The sequence below is a fragment of the Neovison vison genome, chromosome 11 (assembly GCF_020171115.1).
Source record: "Neovison vison isolate M4711 chromosome 11, ASM_NN_V1, whole genome shotgun sequence".
Lineage (NCBI taxonomy): Eukaryota > Metazoa > Chordata > Mammalia > Carnivora > Mustelidae > Neogale > Neogale vison.
In genome coordinates, this window is record NC_058101.1 from 89,194,269 (window position 1) to 89,219,542 (window position 25,274).

Consider the following 25,274-nt stretch of genomic DNA (forward strand, 5'->3'; position numbering starts at 1 on the left):
TATAAGACTGACTCAGTATTGACTCAGAATTTATTAAAATAATCAATGTAATCTACCATAGCTAATCAATGTAATTAGCTAAAGAAGAAAAATCATATATATCCTAGCAACTGGCAGAGGAAAAACATTTTACAAAATCCAATACCATTCGTGATGAAAATTCACAGCAAGTTAGAAATAGAAACTTCCTCGACTTGATAAAGAAAATGTAAAAAGTAAAATGTAAAAACCTACAAGTAACACCGTATTTAATGGTAAAAGACTGAATACTTTTGTTCTAAGATTGGGAACAGGGTAAGGATGTTTGTTCATACCCCTCTTATGTAACATAGCTCTCAAAATTCAAGCCACTGCACAAAGACAAAGAAAGGAAATCTAATACATGCACTTTGGAAAGGAAGAAATAATACAGATGACATTATTTTCTGCACACAAAATCCCAAGGAATCTAGTGAAAACTCCCATAATAAGTGAATTCAGCAAGGTCACAGTATACAAGATCAGTGTACAAAACTTAGTGGTATTTCTACATATAACAAGTAACATTCAGAAACTAAAATGAAAAATACAATACTACTTATAATTAATCCAGGGAAAATGAAATACTTAGGTATACTACAAAACAAAACGTACAGGTCTTATAGGCTGAAAATTATAAAATGCTGATAAAGGAAGTCAGAGAATACATAAGTAAATGGAGAGACATACTATGCTCATGGATTGGAAGACTCAGCATATTTAAGATGCTTGTCTGGTTTTGGGATCAAGGTAATTCTGGCCTCATAGAATGAGCTTGGAAGTTTTCCTTCCATTTCTATTTTTTGGAACAGTTTCAGAAGAATAGGTATTTTTTCTTTCTTTCTTTCTTTAAATTTTATTTTAGTTTTCAGTGTTCCAAGAGAAATTGCTTATGCACTACACCCAGTGCTCCATGCAATACATGCCTTCCTTAATACCCACCACCAGGCTCACCCATCCCCCTGCACTCTTCCCTCCAAAAAACCTCAGTTTGTTTCTCAGAGTCCACAGTCTTTCATGGTTCATCTCCCCTCCAATTTTCCCCAATTCACTTTTCCTTTACTTCTCCTAATGTCCTCCATGTTATTCCTTATGCTCCACAAATAAGTAAATGTCTAAACTGCTCAGAGTAATCTACACTTTCAGTGCAATCCCGATCAAAATCCCACTGGCACCTTTCAAAGTGCTGGAACAAACAATCCTAAAATTTGTGTGGAACCAGAAAAGACCCCAAATTGCTAAGGAAATGTTGAAAAAGAAAACAAAGGTGGGGGCATAACATTGCCTGATTTTAAAGCTTTACTACAAAGCTGTGATCTTCAAGACAGCATGGTACTGGCACAAAAACAGACATATAGACCAGTGGAACAGAGTAAAGAGTCCAGATATGGACCTGCAACTCTATGGTCAAATAATCTTCAACAAAACAAGAAAAAATATCAGTGGAAAAAAGATAGTCTCTTCAATAAATGGTGCTGGGAAAATTAAACAGCTATGTATAGAAGAGTGAAACTTGAGCATTCTCTTACACCATACACAAAGATAAATTCAAAATGGATAAAAAACCTCAACGTGAGACAGGAATCTATCAAAATCCTAGAGGAGAACATAGGCAGTAACCTCTTCAACATCGGCCATGGCAACTTCTTTCAAGACATGTCTCCAAAGGCAAAAGAAACAAAAGTGAAAATGAATTTTTGGGACTTCATCAAGATCAAAAGCTTCTGCACAGCAAAGGAAACAGTCAACAATACAAAGAAGCAATCCAAAAAATGAAAGAAGATATTTACAAATGACATTACAGACAAAGGGCTGATATCCAAGATCTATAAAGAACTCCTCAAACTCAACACCCAAAAAACAGATAATCGTGTCAAAAAGTGGGCAGAAGACATGAACAGACACTTCTCCAAAGAAGACATACAAATGGCTAACAGGCACATGAAAAAATGTTCATCATCATTAGCCATCAGGGACATTCAAATCAAAACCACATTAAGATACCACTTTATACCAGTTTGAATGACCAAAATTATTAAGACAGGAAACAATAAGTGTTGGAGGGGATGTGGAGAAAGGGGAACCCTTTTACACTGTTGGTGGGAATGCAAGTTGGTACAGCCACTTTGGAAAACAGCATGGAGGTTCCTTAAGAAATTAAAAATAGAGCTACCCTATGACCCTGTAATTGCACCACTGGATTTTTTCCCCAAAGATACAGATATAGTGAAAAGAAGGGCCATATATACTCCAACGTTCATAGCAGCCATGGCCACAATCACCAAATTGTAGAAAGAGCCATGATGCCCTTCAACAGATGAATGGATAAAGATGTCGTTCATATATACAATGGAATATTATACCTCCATCAAAAGGATGAATACCCAACTTTTGTATCAATATGGATGGGACTGGAGGAGATTATTAATTCTTCTTTAAATGTTTGGTAGGCCTCCACTGGAAGGCCATCTAGCCCTGGACTCTTATTTGTTGGGGGATTTTTGAAACCTCTTTTTGAAATTTCTTTCCTGGTTATTGGTCTGTTTAGATTTTCTATTTCTTTTTGTTTCAATTTAGTAGTATATATGTTTCTAGGAATTCATCCATTTTTTCCAGGTTCCCTAATTTGTTGGCATATAATTGCTCATAATATTATCTTATAATTGTTTATATTTCTGTGGTGTTGATTGTGATCACTCCTCTTTAATACATGGTTTTATTTATTTGGATCCTTCTTTTTTCTTTTTGATAAGACTAGCTAGGGAGTTATCAGTTCTTGTTAATTTTTTCAATGATCTAGCTCTTAGTTTCATTGATTGGTTCTACTGCTGTTTGTTTGCTTTATTTCTAGATCATTGATTTAAGCTCTGTTCTTTATTATTTCCCTTCTCCTGCTGCACTTAGGCTTTATTTGCTATTCTTTTTCCAGGTCCTTTAGGTGTAAGTTTAGGTTGGGTTTTTGAAACGTTTCTTGCTCCTTTTTCATTTGCTTCTGTGTATTTTAAAAATTATTCTTTAATTTCCTGGCTGACCCATTCATTCTTTAGTAGGATATCCTTTAACCTCCATGTATTTGTAGTTCTTCCAAGTTTTTTCTTGTGGTTTATTTCAAGTTTCATAGCATTGTGGTCTGAAAATATGCATTGTATGATCTCAATCTTTTCATACCGGTTGAGTCCTGTTTTGTGATCTAGTATGTGATCTATTCTAGAGAATGTTCCATGTGCACTTGGAAAGAATGTGTATTCTGTTGCTTTATGAGGAAATGCTCTGAATATATCTATTAAGTCCACCTGGTCCAGTGTGTCATTCAAAGCCCTTGTTTTCTTGTTAATCTTCTGCTTAGATAATCTGTCCATTGCTGTGAGTGGTGTGTTAAAGTACCCTCCTATTATTGTATTATTATCAGTAAGTTTCTTTAAGTTTGTTATTAATTGTTTTATACATTTTGGCTGTCCCCAGTTAGGAGCATAAATATTTGCAATTGTTAAATATTCTTGTTGGATAGACCCCTTTATTATGACACAGTGTCCTTCATCTCTTATTACAGTCTTTAGTTTAAAATTGAGTTTATATAAATAAGGATGGCTGATCCAGCTTTCTTTTGATCTCATTGGCATGATAAATAGTTCTCCACCCCCTCACTTTCAATCTGAAGGTGTCTTTGGATCTAACATGAGTCTCTTATAAGCAGCATATTGATGGGTCTTTTTTTTTTTTTTTTTTTTAATCCTTCCTGGTACTCTGTATCTTTTGATTGGGGCATTGAGTCCTTTACAATCAGAGTAATTATTGAAAGATATGAATTTCCTGCCATTGTGTTACCTATAAAGTCCATGCAGATTGTCTCCATTTTTGGTCTTTTTTTTTTTTTTAAGATTTTATTTATTTATTTGACACAGAAAGAGAAAGCACTAGGAAGGGGAGCAGCAGGCATAGGAAGAGGAAGAAGCAGGTTTCCCACTGAGCAGGGAACCTGATGTGGCCTCAATCTCAGGACCCTGAGATCATGACCTGGGTTGAAAGCAGACATTTAACAGACCAAGCCAATCAGGCACCCCTTCCCTACCCCCCATCTTCATTGCTTTTGGTATCTCTTTATGCTTAAATGGTCCCTTGTAATATTTCTTGCAGAGCTGGTTTAGAGTTCATGAATTCCTTTAGTTTTTGTTTGTCTTGGAAACTCTTTATCTCTCCTATTCTGAATAACAGCCTTGCTGGATAAAGTATGGCTGCATATTTTTCTCATTTAGCACATTGAATATATCATACCAATCCTTTCTGGCCTGCCAGGTCTCTGTGGACAGATCTGCTGCCAGCCTTATATGTCTACCCTTGTAGATTAAGGACCTTTTTATCCCAAGCTGCTTTCAGGATTTCCTCTTTATCTTTGTAATTTGCAAATTTCATTATAATATGTCTTTGTGTTGACCTGTTTTTATTGATTTTTGAGGGGAGTTCTCTGTGCTTTTTGGACTTGAATACCTGTTTGCTCCACCAGATTAGGGAAGTACTCAGCTCTAATTTGTTCAAATAAAACTTCTGTCCCTTTTTCCCACTCTTCTTCTTCTGGGATTCCTCTAATTTGAATATTATTTCATTTTATGGAATTACTGAGTTCTCTGAATCTATCTTTGTGATCTAATAGTTTTATTTCCCTTTAAGCCCAGCCAGTATCTTTATAATCATTGTTCTGAATTCTAGTTCAGACACCTTACTTATATTGTATTGATTAAATCCCTTGCTGTGAGTCCTTTTGGGATGAATCTCTCTGTCTTGTTGTTTTGTTTAAAAAAAAAAAAGAAGAAAGAAAAGGAAAACAACAATAACAACAACAATAAAGGAAACTTCAGGAAGTGTTTCTGGTGTATGCTGTGTGCACTCTGCTGTTGCACTTTGGCTGCTCTTTCCTACTAGCCCATCCTCTAAAGAGTTAGTCCTTCTTAAGAGTGGAGAGTGTTTGGATATTTAACCAGGTGTGATTTGCTGGTCTTGGAGCTAAAGTAACTTTAACAAAAAAGAATACAGTGGGAGGACTCCCTTTAACTGATATTAAAGCTTCCCATGTACATAAGTAACCAAGACATTATGGTATAGAGAATTCAAAAATATATCTATACGTATATGCCCAACTGCTTTTGACAAGGGTGCATGTCAATGGAGGAAAGACTTACCTGTTCAACAATTGTTGCTGGAGCAATTGGCATTTGTAGGCCAAAAGAAACAAACAAAACACACAAGAACTCCTTAATTCTAAACACACAAGAACTTATATTAAAATTTTCTCAAAATGGATCATAGACTTAAATGTATATGCAAACTATAAAACTTATAGAAAAAAAAAAACGAGAAAATCTTCAGGATTGGACACAGAGTTCTTAAAATTCTTAACTAACACCAAAAGTACAATGCATAAAAGGAAAAATTAATAAACTCACCTCATCAAAATTAAATACTTACTCTGTGAAAGTCCTGGTGAAGAGATGAAAAGATAAGCTAAACTGGAAGAAAATACTTGTAAAGCATATATCTTTGGCTGATAAAGGACTAGCATCTAGATCCATATTAAGTACTCTTTTTTTTTTTTCTTTGAAAGAGAAAGAGTAAGTGAGAGGGAGAGCAAGCATGAGCAGGAGGAGGGGGAGAAGCCAATACAGGGCTTAATCCTAGGACCTTAGAATCATGACCTGAACCGAAAGCAATAGCTTAAGTAACTGAGCCACCCAGCCGTCCCCATATTAAGTACTCTTAAACCTTAGTTATAAAAAGGCAGTTTTTATAGAAAATGGACAGCAAAAGATATGAAGGGAATTTTATCTAAGAGAATATACAGACACACATGAAGACAGGAAACACATGAAAACATGTTCAGTATTATTAGAAATAGAGGAAATGAAAAAAATGCTAACACTCTGCAGCTAACAGAGTGACTAAAATTTTAAAAAATGGCAAATCTAAATATTGACAAGAATATGAAGAAACTGGGGTGTCTGGGTGACACATTTGACTCTTGGTTTCTGTTCAGGTCATGTTCCCAAGGGTTGCGGGATTTTGTCCCATGTCAGTTTCCATACTCAACACAGAGTCTGCTTTAGATTCTCTCTCCCTCTCTCTCTGTCCTTCCGACCTGTGCACTCCCTCACTCTCTCTCTCTTTCTCTTTCAAATAAATAAATAGATCTTGACAAAAAAATAAAAAAGACTGTAAAGAAACTGGGTAATTCATACTTTGCCAATAGGAACACAAAATGATACAGTCACTTTGGAAAATAGTTTGACAGTTTCTTATAAGTGTAAACGTGCAATTATCATACAACCTGGAAATTACATTCTTGACATTTGTCGCAGAAAAATGAAGACTTGCATTCACACCAAAACCTGTACACAAATATTCATAACTATTTTATTTGTAGTAGTAAAAAACTGAAGTAGCCCAGATGTTTTCAATGAATGAGTGATTAAACAAACTGGAGAATATTGGTAAGCAGTATAAAAGAATAAACTATTGATACATGCAAAGACTTGGATGAGTGTCCAGTGGATTATGCTGAAAGAAAAAAAGGACAGTCCCAAGAGATTATTTATTATATTACTCATTTTATGTAACATTTGTGAAATTTTAAAATTTTACAAATGGAAGACAGATTAAAAATGGAAGATTGTTTTCCAGAGTGGTTGCACCAGCTTGCATTCCCACCAACAGTGTAGGAGGGTTCCCCTTTCTCCGCATCCTCGCCAGCATCTGTCATTTCCTGACTTGTTGATTTTAGCCATTCTGACTGGTGTGAGGTGATATCTCATTGTGGTTTTGATTTGTATTTCCCTGATGCCGAGTGATATGGAGCACTTTTTCATGTGTCTGTTGGCCATCTGGATGTCTTCTTGGCAGAAACGTCTGTTCATGTCCTCTGCCCATTTCTTGATTGGATTATTTGTTCTTTGGGTGTTGAGTTTGTTAAGTTCTTTATAGATTTTGGACACTAGTCCTTTATCTGATATGTCGTTTGCAAATATCTTCTCCCATTCTGTCAGTTGTCTTTTGGTTTTGTTAACTGTTTCCTTTGCTGTGCAAAAGCTTTTGATTTTGATGAAATCCCAAAAGTTCATTTTTGCCCTTGCTTCCCTTGCCTTTGGCGATGTTCCTAGGAAGATGTTGCTGCGGCTGAGGTCGAAGAGGTTGCTGCCTGTGTTCTCCTCAAGGATTTTGATGGATTCCTTTCTCACATTGAGGTCCTTAATCCATTTTGAATCTATTTTTGTGTGTGGTGTAAGGAAATGGTCCAATTTCATTTTTCTGCACATGGCTGTCCAATTTTCCCAACACCATTTATTGAACAGCATGGAGGTTCCTCAAAATGTTGAAAATAGAACTGCCCTATGACCCAGCAATTGCACTACTGGGAATTTACCCTAAAGATACAAACGTAGTGATCCAAAGGGGCACGTGCACCCGAATGTTTATAGCAGCAATGTCCACAATAGCCAAACTATGGAAAGAACCTAGATGTCCATCAACAGATGAATGGATCAAGAAGAAGTGGTATATATACACAATGGAATACTATGCAGCCATCAAAAGAAACGAAATCTTGCCATTTGCGACAACATGGATGGAACTAGAGCGTATCATGCTTAGCGAAATAAGTCAAGCGGAGAAAGACAACTATCATATGATCTCCCTGATATGAGGAAGTGGTGATGCAACATGGGGGCTTAAGTGGGTAGGAGAAGAATCCATGAAACAAGATGGGATAGGGAGGGAGACAAACCATAAGTGACTCTTAATCTCACGAAACAAACTGTGGGTTGCTGGGGGGAGGGGGGTTGGGAGAAGGGGGGTAGGGTTATGGACATTGGGGAGGGTATGTGCTTTTGGGCAAATTGGAAGGGGAGATGAACCATGAGAGACTATGGACTCTGAAAAACAGTCTGAGGGGTTTGAAGTGGCGGGGGGGGTGGGAGGTTGGGGTGCCAGGTGGTGGGTATTATAGAGGGCACAGCTTGCATGGACTACTGGGTGTGCTGAAAAAATAATGAATACTGTTTTTCTGAAAATAAATAAATTGGGAAAAAAAAAAGAATAAATAAAAATTAAAAAAAAAAAAAAATGGAAGATTGCCTGTAGTTAGTGACAGGGATGGGCAGAGGCAGGAGGGCCTTGGGTGTGCTTATTAAAGGGCAGCAAGAGGGTGTTGGAACTGTTTAGTATCTTGACTGTTGTGGCAAATACCTAAATTTACACAAGTAATAAAATCATATAGAACACACACACACATACACACACAGAAAAGACTTAAAGCAAAACTGGAAAATCTGAATATAATCAGCAGATCATATTAATGTGTATATCTTGGTAGTAATATTTTACTGTAATTTTGCAAAATGTTACCATTGAGGGTAACTGGAAAAACTACACAAGTAATATGTCTGTATTATTTTTTACAACTGCATATGAATCTATAATTATCTCATAAAAATTTCAATTAATAAAAAGAAAGAAAAAATGAAAAATAAATCAAAGAATGTCTGTTACAGCGATTGTTATATACCAAACAACCCTCTTTTATTTCAGGCAGCATTATTTCAGTCATGTAAACCCAATCATCCCCAAGGGTTCTGTACCTCTGAGTTGACAATCTCCCCAAGCGATAGGCAGCACTTACAGGGAGTACCTCTGTGTGCCTTGTTCTAGGAAGGGCCAGAGTGCTGTTAGAGAGATTACCAGAATAAGAAGCTGAAAAAGGAAAGGAGGGTTGGAAATTTAATGAATGACAGAGGGGGAAAAAAAAAAATCTCTTCAATGCCTATTTTACTTTAGTCTTCTAAACCTTGGGAAAAAAATGTCCAAATTTAAAAAGAGCATACCAAAAATGGTTAGAATGAAAATAAAGATCCAAGATAAGACAGTAAATAGGAAAAGAGCATCTATTTATTTATTTTTAAAAAACTCAAAGTTTTAGCCTAAATAAGTACCATGCCATAACACTGAAGAAACTTGGCAGTGTGATCAAGAAAACACTGTCAGTATCACCTGGGTGTCTCAATTGATTAAGCATCCAGTTCTTGATTTAGGCTCAGGTCATGATCTGATCATGATCACGGGATTGAGCCCCACATTGGGATCCATGCTCAGCCCATGGAGTCTGCTTGAGATTCTCTCTTTCCTTTTTCCCTCTGCCCCTCCCTACACTTGCACATGCAAATAAATAAATAAATAAATAAATCTTTTTTAAAAAAGAAGAAAACATTGTCTGTAATTTCTTAAAATATTAGTTGAAGAAATGTCAGAAATAATGAGTTAAGCTAATGCTATCTGGGTGCCTTAAAAGGATAAGAGGACAGATTATAGAACTAGTACAACTTGGTGCAAAATTCTCAAGTAGATTATAAAATAAGATTATTAAACATTAATGAGACAAGAAATCTATGCCACATAACACGAGTGCATTAAATTAAGTGAAGGTGGCATAGAGAAAAGAACTAGATTCAGATGACCTAGTCACATGCCCTCATCTGTCAATAAACAGCTGTGTGGATGTAGGCAAATCACTTGAGTTTTTTGAGCTGCACTATCTTTATCTGGGAAATGTTATAAAACTAGCTATCCTTTCATGCATAGTTTAGAATCTATTCTCAAAAAAAATCTGTTAGCTCTAAACATACCAAATTTACCTCAATTCTTTTATGCAGGTAGTCTGATGTTAAAAGAGCTTTCATTTAATTTTTTTAAAAGATTTTTATTTATTTGACAGACAGAGATCACAAGTAGGCAGAAAGGCAGGCAGAGAGAGAGGGGGAAGCAGGCTCCCTGCCAAGCAGAAAGCTCGATGTGGGGCTTGATCCCAGGACCCTGAGACCATGACCTGAGTTGAAGGGAGAGGCTTTAACCCACTGAACCACCCAGCTGACCCAGAACTTCCATTTATTAAGTAACACATCTGTACTGGGTGTTTATGTGATTTTATAAAGCACACACTTCGGTCTTATGACAGATGGGTGTTATTAATCCCTTTTTACAAATGATGAAATCAAGGCTCAGAGTGAATCAGGTGACTCAGGATCACAATGTGTCCTGATAGCACAGAATCAGGTGACCAATTTCCCATGCTGTTATGATAGACAAGATGAATATATTTGAGATGGATAACACTACCATGATATAAGACTACAGTGAATGTAGTCTTATCTACTTATATAAACGTATATAAATATATATATATAAAATGTATATAACATATGTAAATATAATGTTTTTATATACAGTAAATAACATTACCGTAATAATTCTTAGTTGCTTGGATAGTTATACCTAAGCTGTGCTGATAATGAGTCTATGTTTATTTCATGGAAAATTTTTTCTGATGTTTCTTTAACCTCAGCCTGTCAAACTTTTTTATTTTTTTTTAATAAACAACTTGGTTAAAAGAATAGAAGAACTCATCAGATTTAAAAACAAAAACAAAAAAAGGAGAAACATTCAGATGAATAATTTATTCATATATTCCTCTATTCAAGTGTCACATCCAAAACAGGATTTAAGCTAATTTAATTCATTCACAGTGTGATCAGTATTCGAAGAGTGAAATACATTAGAATTGAAAGCAAATTTCTGCACTTAGCATATAAACTATCTTGCTAGATAAGGAAAGACCTTAACATTGAACAGGGTTGGGATTTGGGGAACAGGAACAGAGGAAAAGAGTGAGTGTGATTGACTTTTGGATTGAAATTGGAAGCTTCCAAAAAGGACTAGAAAGGGAATATCTAGTGATATCTACATACATTTTTTTTCTTAGTCACAAGATCTTGGATTAACAAAAATTTTCTTTAAAAAACAGTAGTTTTCTATTAGACCAATTTAGTTTATTCCAAGTTGATTTCAAGTGCAATGGAAACCAACCATGTAAAAATTCTAACATCAAAGGCTGATGTAAATTTTAGTTACAGTCACAGAAGAGGGTGTTCAGACCCAAGGAGGCAATATAATCTTGCAGTTTCTGCTTTGGCCAGACTGCATCTTGAGGATGGTAGGTTTCCTTCCTTTCTAACCATGTGTTTACTAACAAGAGGAAGTCCTTGGAAGGTGTCCAAGGAACTGAAAGTTTGAAAATCATGTCAAATGAAGAACAACAGGGACAATCCAAAAAGAAAAGACCTAAGAATCACATGAAAGTTTCTTTTGAATAGAAGAGAGGAGGTTTGGAAAAGATAGTTGGTTAGTTCTGAAACTTTCAGAAAGCGAAACTGGAAGAAGTGGGTAGAACTATTAAAAAGCACTTTCTCTAGTGAAAGAGTTATAGGAAAAGAGTAAAATAAGACCCAAGGGATGAGAGGAGGTGGAAAGGGAATGGGGCAAACCTTAGTTAAGGATATGCTGTCAGAGCATATGAGCCTCATTGAAGAGGCACTTGAGTGAAGACCATGGTGAAGGGTGGGAGGCAGTTCTCTGGGGGAAGAATATTCTAAGCAGAAGAAGGAAAAACAACAACAACAACAAAAACCAAAGCATCAGCTTGAGATGGAAATATGCTGGCCAGGAAGCCTCCTCTGCAGGTGTGTTAAGCAGAGTTTGGCAGAGCATCTGTGAGAGAAGCTGAAAAGACGATTTCTGGTTTTGGAGAGAGCTTGGATTCCATGACTTCTGAGGTTTCTTCCAACTTTTCATATTCCCTGAGCTTCCGATTATCTGATAAAAAGAGTCATGAGTTTGATAGCCATGAGTAAGATGGATTCAAGAGCAGAAACATCAAATCAGCGTTACAAATAAATGGTGAAAGGGCAAGACAAGTGGCGTAAACATTTCAAATGCTGATGATGTATTCACGTATTGCAAGAATATTGTGTAAATCATGCAAATCATGTTTGCAGACCGAATCTTGCCCAGGAGCCACCAGTTTGAGGCCTTTGCACTGGAGAAAGTGAAATCAGTTAAGAGTATAATGATGTAAGCCACACATAAGGTTGTGGACAGAAAATCAAAGGAGACTAAAAAATAAAAGAAGAGATTTTAGTCTTTGGTGAGAATTCTTCCTTTGTCATGATTTGACAGAGAACCAAAAAGGAAGAAATAATCAAAAATTACTGTGTGGTTGTGACTCTAGGAGACTGCCTTTGTTCTTTCTTAAGCAAGACTCACATTGCTTTTTTTTCCTGCCTATTATCAATGACCAGATATTTACTTGCCTTTTCATTGTCCTCTTATAGGTAATCACCTATAATTTAGGTACTTAGAGAAAATGTCAGCCAGTTCCACCTTTGTCAATTATGTTGAATCTATAATGTAATTATAGTCATAAAACTTTTGAACAGAGGCTCAGAATTAATTAACCGCAACAATTACAGAAACACAGATAAAACTTTCCCTCTTGATGTTTGACTGTCCTGTTTCTTTTTGCAGGTGCCTTCATTTGCAAGATGCTGCCATTTGTCCAGTCCACTGCTATCATGACAGAAATTCTCACCATGACCTGCATTGCTGTGGAAAGGCACCAGGGACTTGTGCATCCTTTTAAAATGAAGTGGCAGTACACCAACAGAAGGGCTTTCACCATGCTAGGTGAGGATGTACCAGTGGCAGTATGGCCATTCTTTATTACAGAGCACACTGAACTTCTTCAAAGTGAACTGTGTTGATGAACCACACAAATAGCGTCTTGTCCAGCTTGTAGGCATCACAGTGTAACTTCAGGATTTCAGACCTCTCCCCATTTACCTAGAACTTGGCTCCTTTTCTCCTTTAGGCCCACCCCCACATTTAAAATTTCGCATTTCAGAGTTAGTTCTTCAGTTCAAGTCTTAACCTTTTAAGCCCTACTTTCAGCTAATTTAAGATCACCCTTCAGTGGCATTATCACATTAACATTTGTTAGATTTGTAAACTGTCATCCTCAGATAAGAGGCCCTTCTTAGAGCAGGTAGATTTTGATATGGGAAGGAAAGATGCTTTTCAGAAAGGTAGAGAACTGGGGTGCTGCTCAGAGGTGACCCCAGTGGTGAGGCCACAATAGTAGAAGTTCAGAGGACTCATGAGAACCCTGGGTTTTGAGTGCTAGAGGTGCCTGATGAGCACAAATTCTATCCACTTCATAATTTTGCGCAGGCATTCCTGAATCCTCAGGTTTATGTAACCATTCCTGAGTGAACAAGTCATGATGAGCAGGTACCTCCTGATACGTGGCGAGCTCAAGGTGATGTCCTAAAGCCTAGCACAGTAAGATGGAAGAATTTCTCTATCTGATTATTATAACCAAAGCATTTAAAATCTTAATGTGCTTCCCAGTGGTTTGAATGTATGACAGCTCACCAATGAGAAGTCGAGGGAGCAACTAATGCGATAACTAAAGAGAAATTTTTACTAATATCTCACTTGCGAGGAATCAGTAAACGTTTATTACTGCTGTAAGATTCAGCCAGCATGGGAGAGTAGAATTACAGAAAGAGCTCCTGAAGGCTTTGCAATGCCAAACCCATTTTACATAGCTTGAAATGAACAGATAAATCAACAGGAAAAATATTCATTAGTTTTAGTTAGTTTCAAATGTATGGCATATCCTCCCTACAAGGAATTCAAAGGCTTCGTTGCTTTTAATAATTGACATCTTTCTACCTTCGAAAAATCTGAAAGGTGTGTGTGGGTGTGGAAAGCGGGTGAAAAAAGGAATATGTGGAGGAGGGAAGTTATTAAAAAAGGAAAGAGAAGGGACGCCTGGGTGGCGCAGTTGGTTAAACGACTGCCTCCGGCTCAGGGCGTGATCCTGGAGTCCCGGGATCGAGTCCCACATCGGGCTCCCAGCTCCATGGGGAGTCTGCTTCTCCCTCTGACCTTCTCCTCGCTCATGCTCTCTCTCACTGTCTCTCTCTCTCAAATAAATAAAATAAAATCTTAAAAAAAAAAAAAAAAAAAAATTAAAAAAAAAAAAATACATTATAAAAAAAAAAAAAAAAAAAGGAAAGAGAAGTAGAGAGTCTAAGGATCTGAAGGCAAAGTCAATAACAGGCAGTCAAGGCAATTTCTACTTGAAGGAGTCATGGGAGACAGAAAGGGTTTTAAACCAAGGAGTCTCATGTCCCTATGGGGCTTGCATGCAGTGTTGCCTGACATCTTTCTCTAGCTCTGTTACACTGGGAACCAGCCCTGTCCTCATGCCCAGTACCTCCTAGCTGAGACTGCCTTGCCCCCAGGACATCAGCAATGACCTGCTAGACTCACTTGCCCACAAGATTTCACAGATTATACCAGTAATATAAATCTAACCCTGCCCCTGCTATCCCAAAACAGGTAGTAGACACAGAAGGACTGTCAATGAATTAAGCCAATTAGACTCAATTCCTCCAGAATTTCTACTAAAGATTGGAGAAGTGATTGGACTTAAGATAATATAAGATAGTGATTGGACTAAAATAGAATAGATGTGTATGGCAATGTGGAGAGAGATTGATTTGTGAGTCTTAGAACCATTTTAAATCTTTGACTCTCTATAGACAGTGCCAGTTCATGTGTTTCTTTATAATAAGCCCCAGCTACAGCTTAAGTGAGTCTCAGTTTCTTGAAACCCAAGGCAATAGATTGTTTTCTACTCAATACAAAAAGCACAAGAAAAATTTGAGCTGAGAAATTGCTCTCAGAATTGATGTTGAGTCTCTTGGTTTTGGCCTTATACTAGTCTGTTCGAATTCTCTTTTGTTCCTGGCTCAGGACACATCACTAAAGCAATTCCCTCAACAAAAACATGGTGGATGGGGAATTTGGAAAGAGCACTCTTGTTTCTGATGTTTTAAGTGTTCGTTTTTGTAAATAAGGAAATAATACTCATGTTATGATGCTTGATCAACACCTACTGAGGGCCAGGAATTATCCTTGGACTCTTGTTTGGGGAACAAAGAAACAAAACAAGTAAATTGCATTGTCTTTGCCCTCAGAGAGTTTAGATGAAGTTGAGAAGAAATGACTAAGGGCAACAAATGACTAGAGGGCACATGGAGACAACAGGGAATTAGCGATCAGTTCTACCTGGAAATGATGGCGACCTTCAAAGATTCCCTAGAGAAAGTGACATTTGAGTCAAGTCCTGGAAAATTAGTGGAATAAGGTGCCATCTGGGGTGACAGTGTCAGAGCACCTCAATGCATTCTGAGATACAGGGCCTGAAAGCAAATCTGTACATTCCTCAGTAAAGGATGCTGTTTTGAAGAACATGGACAGAAATGTAAGAGGAAAGAGTGGCAAATGACAGAACCCCAGAAACCAGGTTAAGGGTTTGGGTTTTATCTTGAAGTCACTGAAACACTATTCAGGAGTTTTATTGTTATTGTTTTAAGAAGTTTTAATTAAGCATTTAAAAATGTTTCAGAAGACTGTTCCACCAGCAATTTTGAAGATGATGGAGGAGTGGCCATGAGAACGGGTAGACCCCTGCTCTGCTTGAGGGCAAATATGATTGCATATAAGGAGTCTTTATGTTCAGAGCATCTGCTTTATACATAAGCATACATGTGTTTTGCTTTGCTGTTGGAACCATATTCTGATGATTGTAATGTTTTGGCAGGTGTGGTCTGGCTGGTGGCAGTCATCGTTGGATCGCCCATGTGGCATGTGCAACGTCTTGAGGTAGATTGGGACTGGGATTGATAGTCATGTTATTGAAAGTTTTCCCAGCCCTCTCAGTGATAATCCAATTTCTTCCTGCAAATTTGTATGATCCCAATTATTTCACTGGAAATTTTCCAAGTGGAATAAAAAAATTTGTTTTAAGATCCTCCCCTTCCCCCATTTATTTAGCTCTCCCTTGATCTTGTATTATTAAGATTTTAATGCTTAAAAGAAAATTAACCAGGGTCACATTCTACATTTTCCTGCAAGCTGAGCATGCCTTTCCTAGTGGCCTCCAGTGTCTTGTTGCATTTGAAGAGTTCAATGGTTGCTCTAGATTTTTCTTTTGTTTTTGAATCACATTAAAAAATTGTCATCAATTATCTGCTTATTAGTTGATTCTCCTTCATAAGTCTTTTCTTATTCATCTCCCATACATTGACAAACTGAAATTTGAATTGGAGTGTGTGCCAGGATCATCTTATCTGACCTCTTTCCTTCCCTCACACCTTTATTTAATGGGCCCAGCATTGCATGGGGATTCACAGTGGAAGAAGCATGGTGCTGTTTTTGGTGACCCAGTCTCGCCAATGGGGCATACATACTTCAACGTGTCCTGCATACGCGATCTAGCCCAGATAGTAGTGTTCAAAGGCAGTAGGATGTTGTTCACACACCACTAAGATAATCTTTTAGACCATGTATCCTTTTTATACCTTTTTAAATTGACGGAAGCAAATGTGAAACTGGATTGGATATGAGGTGTCCAATGACAAGGATAACAAATGAACTCTCAGGCAAGGGTACATTGAAAACATGACTTGATTTTTTTATGTAACCTGTGTATTGAATGAGCCGGACTCCATAGGTGAGAGCAGAAGGTAATTTTATTCTGTCCATTGCTGCCTGTAAAAATGTGACCTGAGGACCTCCTAGTACTCTGATGCAATGCTGTGGATGAAGCCCTGGGTAGGCCCTGTTACTCTTCCAACCATTCAGAGCGCAACATTCCTCTGGTCACTTTCAGTCACAACAAAAGTGTTAGTTCTGTGGTTAAATGCCCAGCCCAGTGTCCCAACCACATAAATCCATACTTTCAATCAAAGCAAAACAACCCCTTCCCTCAACTTAAGCTATTTTAGGTCTAGAATCCTACAGTATGGAAAAGGGACATAATCCACTTTATCTCCCCTTCCTTACTGCGCATTTCTCCCTTCCCGTTCAATGGACTGCCTCTGGCTCTTTGGGAGCTTGTGAGAAGGGTGAGGGGAGGAAGGGGCAGGTGTACCCTGGTGTCAGTGCCCTCTGCCCGTGACTATTGCTCACGATCAAGTCTTTACTTGTGGGTTTTTCAAAGATAACATCACTGAGGCTTCTGACTGCTATTCCCTTCTCCAGCAGGCTGTTTATCATGCCCCTCTAGCTTCCACACACAACTGTATGTGGCCAGCTCTTTTCTCCAAGGCTGCCCTTATCCTAACAGGAATCCTGTAGCAATGGAGTCCTCTCCTAAGTGACCCAACCCAGTAGTCATTTGTGGGGTTCATTCCTGGCCCATAGACACAAGGGTATTTGTCTGTTTCTTTAAATAAACTTATTTTATCATCTGCTCTAAATATAGTTTAAATATGTAACTCATTCAGCTTGTAGAAAATGCATATGAAATGGGCAAAGCCAGTCCTCACTGTCACACCAATCAGCCAAGTCAGATTTGCTTTCTGTCAGGAAGAATTGTGATTTCATTTTTCATACCAGATAAATCTATTAATATGCATCCTGTGACCACCTTCTCACTCCTAAAATTCTACTAGAGAGAGTGTGTGTGAGCATGCAGAAAGGCTTGATGTCTCACCTGGGTGAAACGAAGCACCCAGACGTCACCATTTCCACCCACTGAAGTTCTCTTCACTTTGCTCTCACTGGGCTCTCTCTCAGGAGTGATGTATTTGACAATTTTTCAGGGGATGGAAGCAACGAGGTGGTAAAATTAAAATTGTCATCACTTCTGCCCCTTCACTGTATGAAAAATGTAAATTCACAGCATCTCAACATCTGTCAAAACACTTTTTCCTAATGCCAAGCTTTACCCTGAAAGAAATGTGTTTAATACAGGGAAAAGCACAAAGCCCTGTCATGTATTTATGGTTTCTTGATCATTGGTGGCTTCACTGACATCAGTAATTCTAGCCACCTCCTTTTTCAGTGCCTCATAGTAAGACTGTGGTTGGGTAAGAGATCTGGCTTTTGTAGCTGGGGAGAAGAGGGATTAGAAACAAGAAACTGGGAATATAGAGAGAGCACAACACTCTGTTTCAGGCTTCTCCAAGGCAGTGGAATCTTAAAGATTTTATTTATTTACTTTAGAGAGAGCTAGAGAGCATGAGTGGGGAGAAGGAACTGAGGTACAGGAAGAGAGAGAATCCCAAGCAGACTCCCCGCTGGGCATAGAGTCTGACAGGGGGGCTCAATCCCAGGACCCCGAGATCAGGACCTGAGCCAAATAAGAACCGGACACTTAAAGGCCTGAGCTACCCAGGCACCCCGAGGTAGCAGAGTTTTAGAGAACTGTGCAGTTGCTAATAGAAGATCTGAAATTGGCTCTCTTAAAGCCATCTGCCTGTGCCCTCAGAAAGTCTGTGCTTGTCTCCAGGGCAACATGCACCTATTTGGAGACTGCTGGGGTAGTTTGTGCCTTACCATGTGCCAGTGTGTTGCCCCCATGGCTGTGCCTTTGTAGGCTCTTCCTCCATTAAGTCAGAATGAATTTCACTTTATATCCGGTTCCCAGGGAGTTTGGATTTGAAATTATTATTCAGTAAGTGTTTTCATCCCTCACTATATTTGTAAAGAACAACCTTGATCAGAGCTTGAATTTTCTTAACTTTGATGAGTATACCAGAAAGGTTGTTTCCCAATTCAACTGACTAACAATTGATAATAAAATTTGCAGGAATGAAGGCAAAAATATGTCTAAGACCTAGGTGTTCTTCATCTGGAAAGCTCTAAAATGACCAAAATGGCAGTAGTTTTGCTAAATTCTCTTTTTTTCTTATTATCCAGTTAAATAACTCTTGAATATGCTTTTCTAAGTTTGTCCTTTATTAACATTTGCTGTTATTATTAATACTGCTATTAATAATATTTTGAACTCTTGAGTCTGTCAGAAATAATATTAATAAGGAGACATTGTCTTTCTGTAAGATATCTACCTCAATTGAGGTAGACATTATCATGCTCAGAGCTGAGTCTGAATATTTGTAGATTGACAATACTTTGAATCTCAATTTCTTATTCATCTCAGATCTTAAAGCTATCAGTTACATTTCTAAAATCTTTGCAAACAACCTGATCATTCCAATCTGGAATAGCTGTAACAAAATACAAGCTTTCACTACTATCAATTGAGAGATATCTGATGCCTTGCCAAAATTTGTCTCTTCAACAATTGAGGAAGCAAAATAATGTAACGTTAAACTAGCTGGCATGCAAGTACAAAATATTTTTTTCATACAATACTTTGGTTGTTGTATTTGTAGTGTATTCTCCACCTGGAAAGCAACGTTCTTCATCTGGACTCTATGCATACATACTCTGGTCAAAGAGCATAGCTCTCTTTTACCAAATTGAAAAAAAGTTGTGGGAGATTAAAAAATAAAATAAAATAAAGAGGTTATTGCCCTCAATTCCATTTTAAAATAGAAAAGAAAGTATAAAACTATTAAGAATGTAAGGAATGAAGGAAAAATGACACTTCACAACAAAAGAACAATCAAAAATATTTCTCATTTGAAATATGTCCCCACAGTAAATATGTAAGGATCTGAAAAATGCAGCATTACAATAGTAGTTAGCTGCTTTCTTTCGATGCTGATTCTGGTTCCTCTAACTGAATTGTTCTTGTATTAAAGATTAAGTATGACTTCTTATATGAAAAAGAACATGTCTGCTGTTTGGAAGAGTGGGCCAGCCCTGCACACCAGAAAATCTATACTACCTTCATCCTTGTCATCCTCTTCCTCCTGCCTCTTTTGCTGATGCTTATCCTGTATAGTAAAATCGGCTATGAACTTTGGATAAAGAAAAGAGTGGGGGATTGCTCAGTGCTTCGAACTATTCATGGAAAAGAAATGTCAAAAATAACCAGGTCCGTTTAATGAAATATTCACCTCTGTTTAAAATATTTGTAATTAGTTGTGCTTGAAGGAGCAGGTGCTAGAAATCTCTCAATTCCTGGGAAATTTAGCCAAAGTGCCATTTGTAATTCATGTTTAGGACATGGGCTGACTTTAAACTTTGGAGATTTTAGGTATGGCAGGAGTTTAGAAAATTTGGAAAAGTGTTACATTTTCATCTCCATGTCAGCATAACATGGGGGTAAGTGTTGTGGTCTTCTCTACCCCACAACTCACCAGCCACTGGAGTGGACTAAGGCTCCTGCTTTCCTCCTGTGTAGCAGGGAGCTTAATAAAAATCCATCCTCACTTCCTCCTACCCAAAAGTGATGCTCAAATGCATGAGATATATATATGGAAATCCTTTGGTGGTCAGTGTATGCTATTTACTTTAAATTAATATTATTGATATAACACTAAAAGCTTTCTTTTCTGAACATATTCACTAATAATAAAAATAAAACAATTTACTGATATGGCACTTGTAGTCCATATGTTTATTTTATAATCTACGTGGAATGGCTATTACAAACAAAAACAAAAACCTTCTAAGGAGTTTTGTGGTTTGGTGAAATTGTCTCATTTTTCAAGTGTGCAGCGACCTCTGGTGCCCAATTTGTATGAAGCACTCCTCCCTGTCAGCGTGGGTACTGGACTATTGAGCACTTGGGATTTACTGCTGATTTAGCTCTCCCACTTCCTCAGAAGAATGCTCTTCAGTATGAAGGGAATAAGAGCTTAATACTGAAGTTAAGCTGTATAACTTTAAGGCCACTCTACCCCTTACAGTTTAAATACCTTACTGGTCATCCGACTTTACAAGTGACATAAACTTCTCCATGCCTCAGTTTCTGCATCCATAAATGGCTTACTGAGAAGATGAATGACATAATCCACACCAAGCATCTAGCCAAGTGCTTGACCTATTATAAGCACACATCATAAAGATGTTTATAATATGAGAAATATAGGGAAATGGGTAAAAGCAATGGGAAAAATGAGCAACAGCCCACAATTAACCTGTCATGAGCTTTATTAATATTTGAAAAATTATAGTGGAGAAATTTAGGCTCAAACTTGAATAACTTTGATATCAATGTGACAAATTTTCCAAGAAGTTAACTAATACAATGTATCCTTATGGGTCCAGGAAGAAGAAGCGAGCTGTCATTATGATGGTGACAGTGGTGGCTCTCTTTGCCGTGTGCTGGGCACCTTTCCACATCGTTCACATGATGATTGAATACAGTGAGTGCTTTCCATTCTCATTTTATAGAAGTTTTAGTTCATTTCCTGCTAGAATGGATAATGTAATGAATCATAGAAATTTATTGTTATTCACTTGGGTAATCAAATATCAAACATTTTGTGGGTTTCTTTCATGTTTTCAAGACCACCAGATCATTACACGGTAGATAATTATGTATGACTTTGACCAAATTTTTAATAATTACAGAAGATACAGAAACATGTTTGAGTTTCTTTCATGCCATGCCTCCCATTCTCCATAAGCCATTCAGACACTGGAGAAGTGTGACATCCTATGAGTGTTCTCCATTTCGATTAGAATACTGACTTGAACCACATAAATTTAATAACACCTAGGATTTCAGTCAGACCCTCACTGTATTACCTTTGATAATCTGAGACTTAACATAATTCTCAGGTGATGTGTTTCCATAACACAAGCAAATATGTGAATGGTAACTTCTGCTTCCAGTTTATACAAAGCTTAGAATAAAGTAGAAATGCAGTAAGCTCCCTAATATGTGCTGGGCGCCAGGCTGTGCTTGTGAGGCAAGATTCTCTATGAATGAGGACACATCACAGAGCTTATTTTTCTTCTGACATGAGATGGCTCTTCCCAGAATTGTCTTGAGACTTTTACATCTTTATCCACTTGTCAAAGTGTAAGTGGTCAGTAAAGACAGATGATAAACAGAAATTCTATTTTCTGCTCGTTACAACATAATACATTCTAGACTATTAATTTTTATTTTAGGTAATTTTGAAAAGGAATATGACGATGTTACAATCAAGATGATTTTTGCCATAGTGCAGATAATTGGATTTTCCAATTCCATCTGTAATCCCATTGTTTATGCATTTCTGAATGAAAACTTCAAAAAAAATTTTTTATCTGCAGTTTGTTATTGCATAGTAAAAGAAACCTTATCTCCAGCACGAAGGCATGGAAATTCAGGAATTACAATGATGCAGAAGAAAGCAGTGTTGTCCCGGAGACAGAATCCTGTGGAGGAGACCAAAGGAGAAGCATTCAGTGATGGCAACATTGAAGTCAAATTGTGTGAACAACCAAAGGAGAAAAAATATCTCAAATGACATCTTACCCTGTTCAACTCTGAACTTTCTGAGAATTCTGCTTTAGGCAGCAGACTCTAATTATAACAAGGCCTTCATAATTAGTACCATTCATAGCTTAATCAGAAGAGAAACTTTTTATTTTTAATTAACACATAATGTATTATTTGCTTTAGGGGTACCTGTCTGTGAATCTTGAGTCTTACACAATTCACAGCACTCACCTTAGCACATACCCTTCCCAATGTTCATAACCCAACCACCCTAACTTTCCCTCCCCACCCCTCTCCTCCAGCAACCCTCAGATTGTTTCCTGAGTTTAAGAGTCTCTTATGGTTAATTGGCCACACTAATCCAAAAGAAACAAAAGAAAGCCCAAATTCATAAAATTATGAATGAAAAGGGAGAGATCACAACTAACGCCAAGGAAGTAGAAACAATCATCAGAAGTTATTATCAACAGTTAGATGCCAATGAGCTAAGCAACCAGATGAAATGGATGCATTCCTGGAAAACTATAAACTCCCAAAATTGAACCAGGAAGAAATTGACAACCTGAATAGACCAATATCTAGTAACGAGATTGAAGCAGTGATCAAAAACCTCCGAAAAAACAAGAGCCCAGGAACTGATGGATTCCCTGGGGAATTCTACCAAACTTTCAAAGAAGAAATAACACCTATTCTCCTGAAACTGTTTCAAAAAATTGAAGCAGAAGGAAAATTTCCAGACTCTTTCTATGAAGCCAGCATTACCTTGATCCCCAAACCAGGCAAAGACCCTACCAAAAAGGGGAATTTCAGACCAATATCACTGATGAATATGGATGCTAAGATTCTCAACAAGATCCTAGCAAACAGGATCCAACAGCACATTAAAAAGATTATCCACCATGACCAGGTGGGATTCATTCCTGGGCTACAAGGATGGTTCAACATTCGCAAATCAATCAATGTGATAGAACCAATTAATAAGAGAAGAGAGAAGAACCACATGGTCCTCTCAATTGATGCAGAAAAAGTATTTGACAAAATCCAGCATCCATTCCTGATTAAAACGCTTCAAAGTATAGGGATAGAGGGAACATTCCTGAACTTCATAAAATCTATCTATGAAAGACCCACAGCAAATATCATCCTCAATGGGAAAAAGCTTGTGTCCTTCCCGTTGAGATCAGGAACACGACAAGGATGCCCACTCCCACCACTCTTGTTCAACATAGTATTAGAAGTCCTAGCAACAGCAATCAGACAACAGAGAGAAATAAAAGGTATCCAAATTGGTAATGAAGAAGTCAAACTCTCTCTCTTTGCAGATGACATGATTCTTTATATGGAGAACCCAAAAGACTCCACCCCCAAACTACTAGAACTCATACAGCAATTGAGCAACGTGGCAGGATACAAAGTCAATGTGCAGAAATCAGTGGCTTTCTTATACACTAACAATGAAAATACAGAAAGGGAAATTAGAGAATCGATTCCATTTACTATAGCACCAAGAACCATAAGATACCTAGGAATAAACCTAACCAAAGAGTTAAAGGATCTGTACTTGAGGAACTACAGAACACTCATGAAAGAAATTGAAGAAGACACAAAAAGTTGATGTTCTTGGATTGGAAGAATAAACATTGTTAAAATGTCTATACTGCCTAGAGAAATCTATACTTTTAATGCCATTCCGATCAAAATTCCACCAGTATTTTTCAAAGAGCTGGAGCAAATAATCCTAAAATTTGTATGGAATCAGAAGAGACCCTGAATTGCCAAGGAAATGTTGAAAATCAAAAATAAAACTGGGGCATCACATTACCTGATTTCAAGCTTTACTACAAAGCTGTGATCACCAAGACAGCATGGTACTGGCATAAAAACAGACACATAGACCAGTGGAACAGAGTCCAGATATGGACCCTCAACTCTATGGTCAAATAATCTTTGACAAAACAGGAAAAAATATACAGTAGAAAAAAGACAGTCTCTTCAATAAATGGTGCTGGGAAAACTGGACAGCTATATGTAGAAGAATGAATCTCGACCATTCTCTTACACCGTACACAAAGATAAACTCAAAATGGATAAAAGACCTCAATGTGAGACAGGAATCCATTAGAACCCTAGGCAGTAATCTTCGATATCAGCCACAGCAACTTCTTTCAAGATATGTCTCCAAAGGCAAAGGAAACAAAATCGAAGATGAACTTTTGGGACTTCTTCAAGATCAAAAGCTTCTGCACAGCAAAGGAAACAGTCAAGAAAACAAAGAGGCAACCCACGGAATGGGAGAAGATATTTGCAAATGACAGTACAGACAAAAGGTTGATATCCAGGATCTATAAAGAACTCCTCAAACTCAACACATACAAAACAATCATATCAAAAAATGGGCAGAAGATATGAACAGACACTTCTCCAATCAAGACATACAAATGGCTATCAGACACATGAAAAAATGTTCATCATCACTAGCCATCAGGGAGATTCAAATTAAAACTACATTGAGATACCACCTTACACCAGTTAGAATGGCCAAAATTAACAAGACAGGAAACAACATGTGTTGGAGAGGATGTGGAGAAAAGGGAACCCTCCTACACTGTTGGTGGGAATGCAAGTTGGTGCAGCCTCTTTGGAGAACAGTGTGGGGATTCCTCAAGAAATTAAAAATAGAGCTTCCCTATGACCCTGCCATTGCACTACTGGGTATTTACCCCAAAGATACAGATGTGGTCCATATACACTATGGAGTATTATGCCTCCATCAGAAAGGATGAATACCCAACTTTTGTAGCAACATGGACGGGACTGGAAGAGATTATGCTGAGTGAAATAAGTCAAGCAGAGAGAGTCAATTATCATATGCTTTCACTAATTTGTGGAGCATAACAAATAGCATGGAGGACAAGGGGAGATGGAGAGAAGAAGGGAGTTGAGGGAAATTGGAAGGGGAGGTGAACCATGAGAGACTATGGACTCTAAAAAACAACCTGAGGGTTTCGAAGGGGCAGGGGTTGGGAGGTTGGGAGAACCAGGTGGTGGGTATTAGAGAGGGCACGGATTGCATGGAGCACTGGGTGTGGTGCCAAAACAATGAATACTGTTACGCTGAAAAAAATAAATTAATTTAAAAAAAAAAAAGAAGAGAGAGTCTCTTATGGTTTGTCTTCCTCCC

General features: G+C 37.7%; 1 protein-coding gene across 1 annotated transcript in view; it reads left to right on the top strand.

The window, feature by feature from the left end:
- The window catches only part of QRFPR (pyroglutamylated RFamide peptide receptor), a 45,556-nt gene extending 23,279 nt beyond the window's left edge, over positions 1-22,277 (top strand). The window contains exons 2-6 of the mRNA XM_044225875.1: positions 12,415-12,573; positions 15,563-15,624; positions 19,515-19,750; positions 20,929-21,026; positions 21,781-22,277. Of these exons, the coding sequence (XP_044081810.1) occupies positions 12,415-12,573; positions 15,563-15,624; positions 19,515-19,750; positions 20,929-21,026; positions 21,781-22,121 (896 nt within the window). The 3' untranslated portion in view covers positions 22,122-22,277. The remainder of the gene's footprint in view (positions 1-12,414; positions 12,574-15,562; positions 15,625-19,514; positions 19,751-20,928; positions 21,027-21,780) is intronic.
- The last annotated feature ends 2,997 nt before the right edge of the window (positions 22,278-25,274 follow it).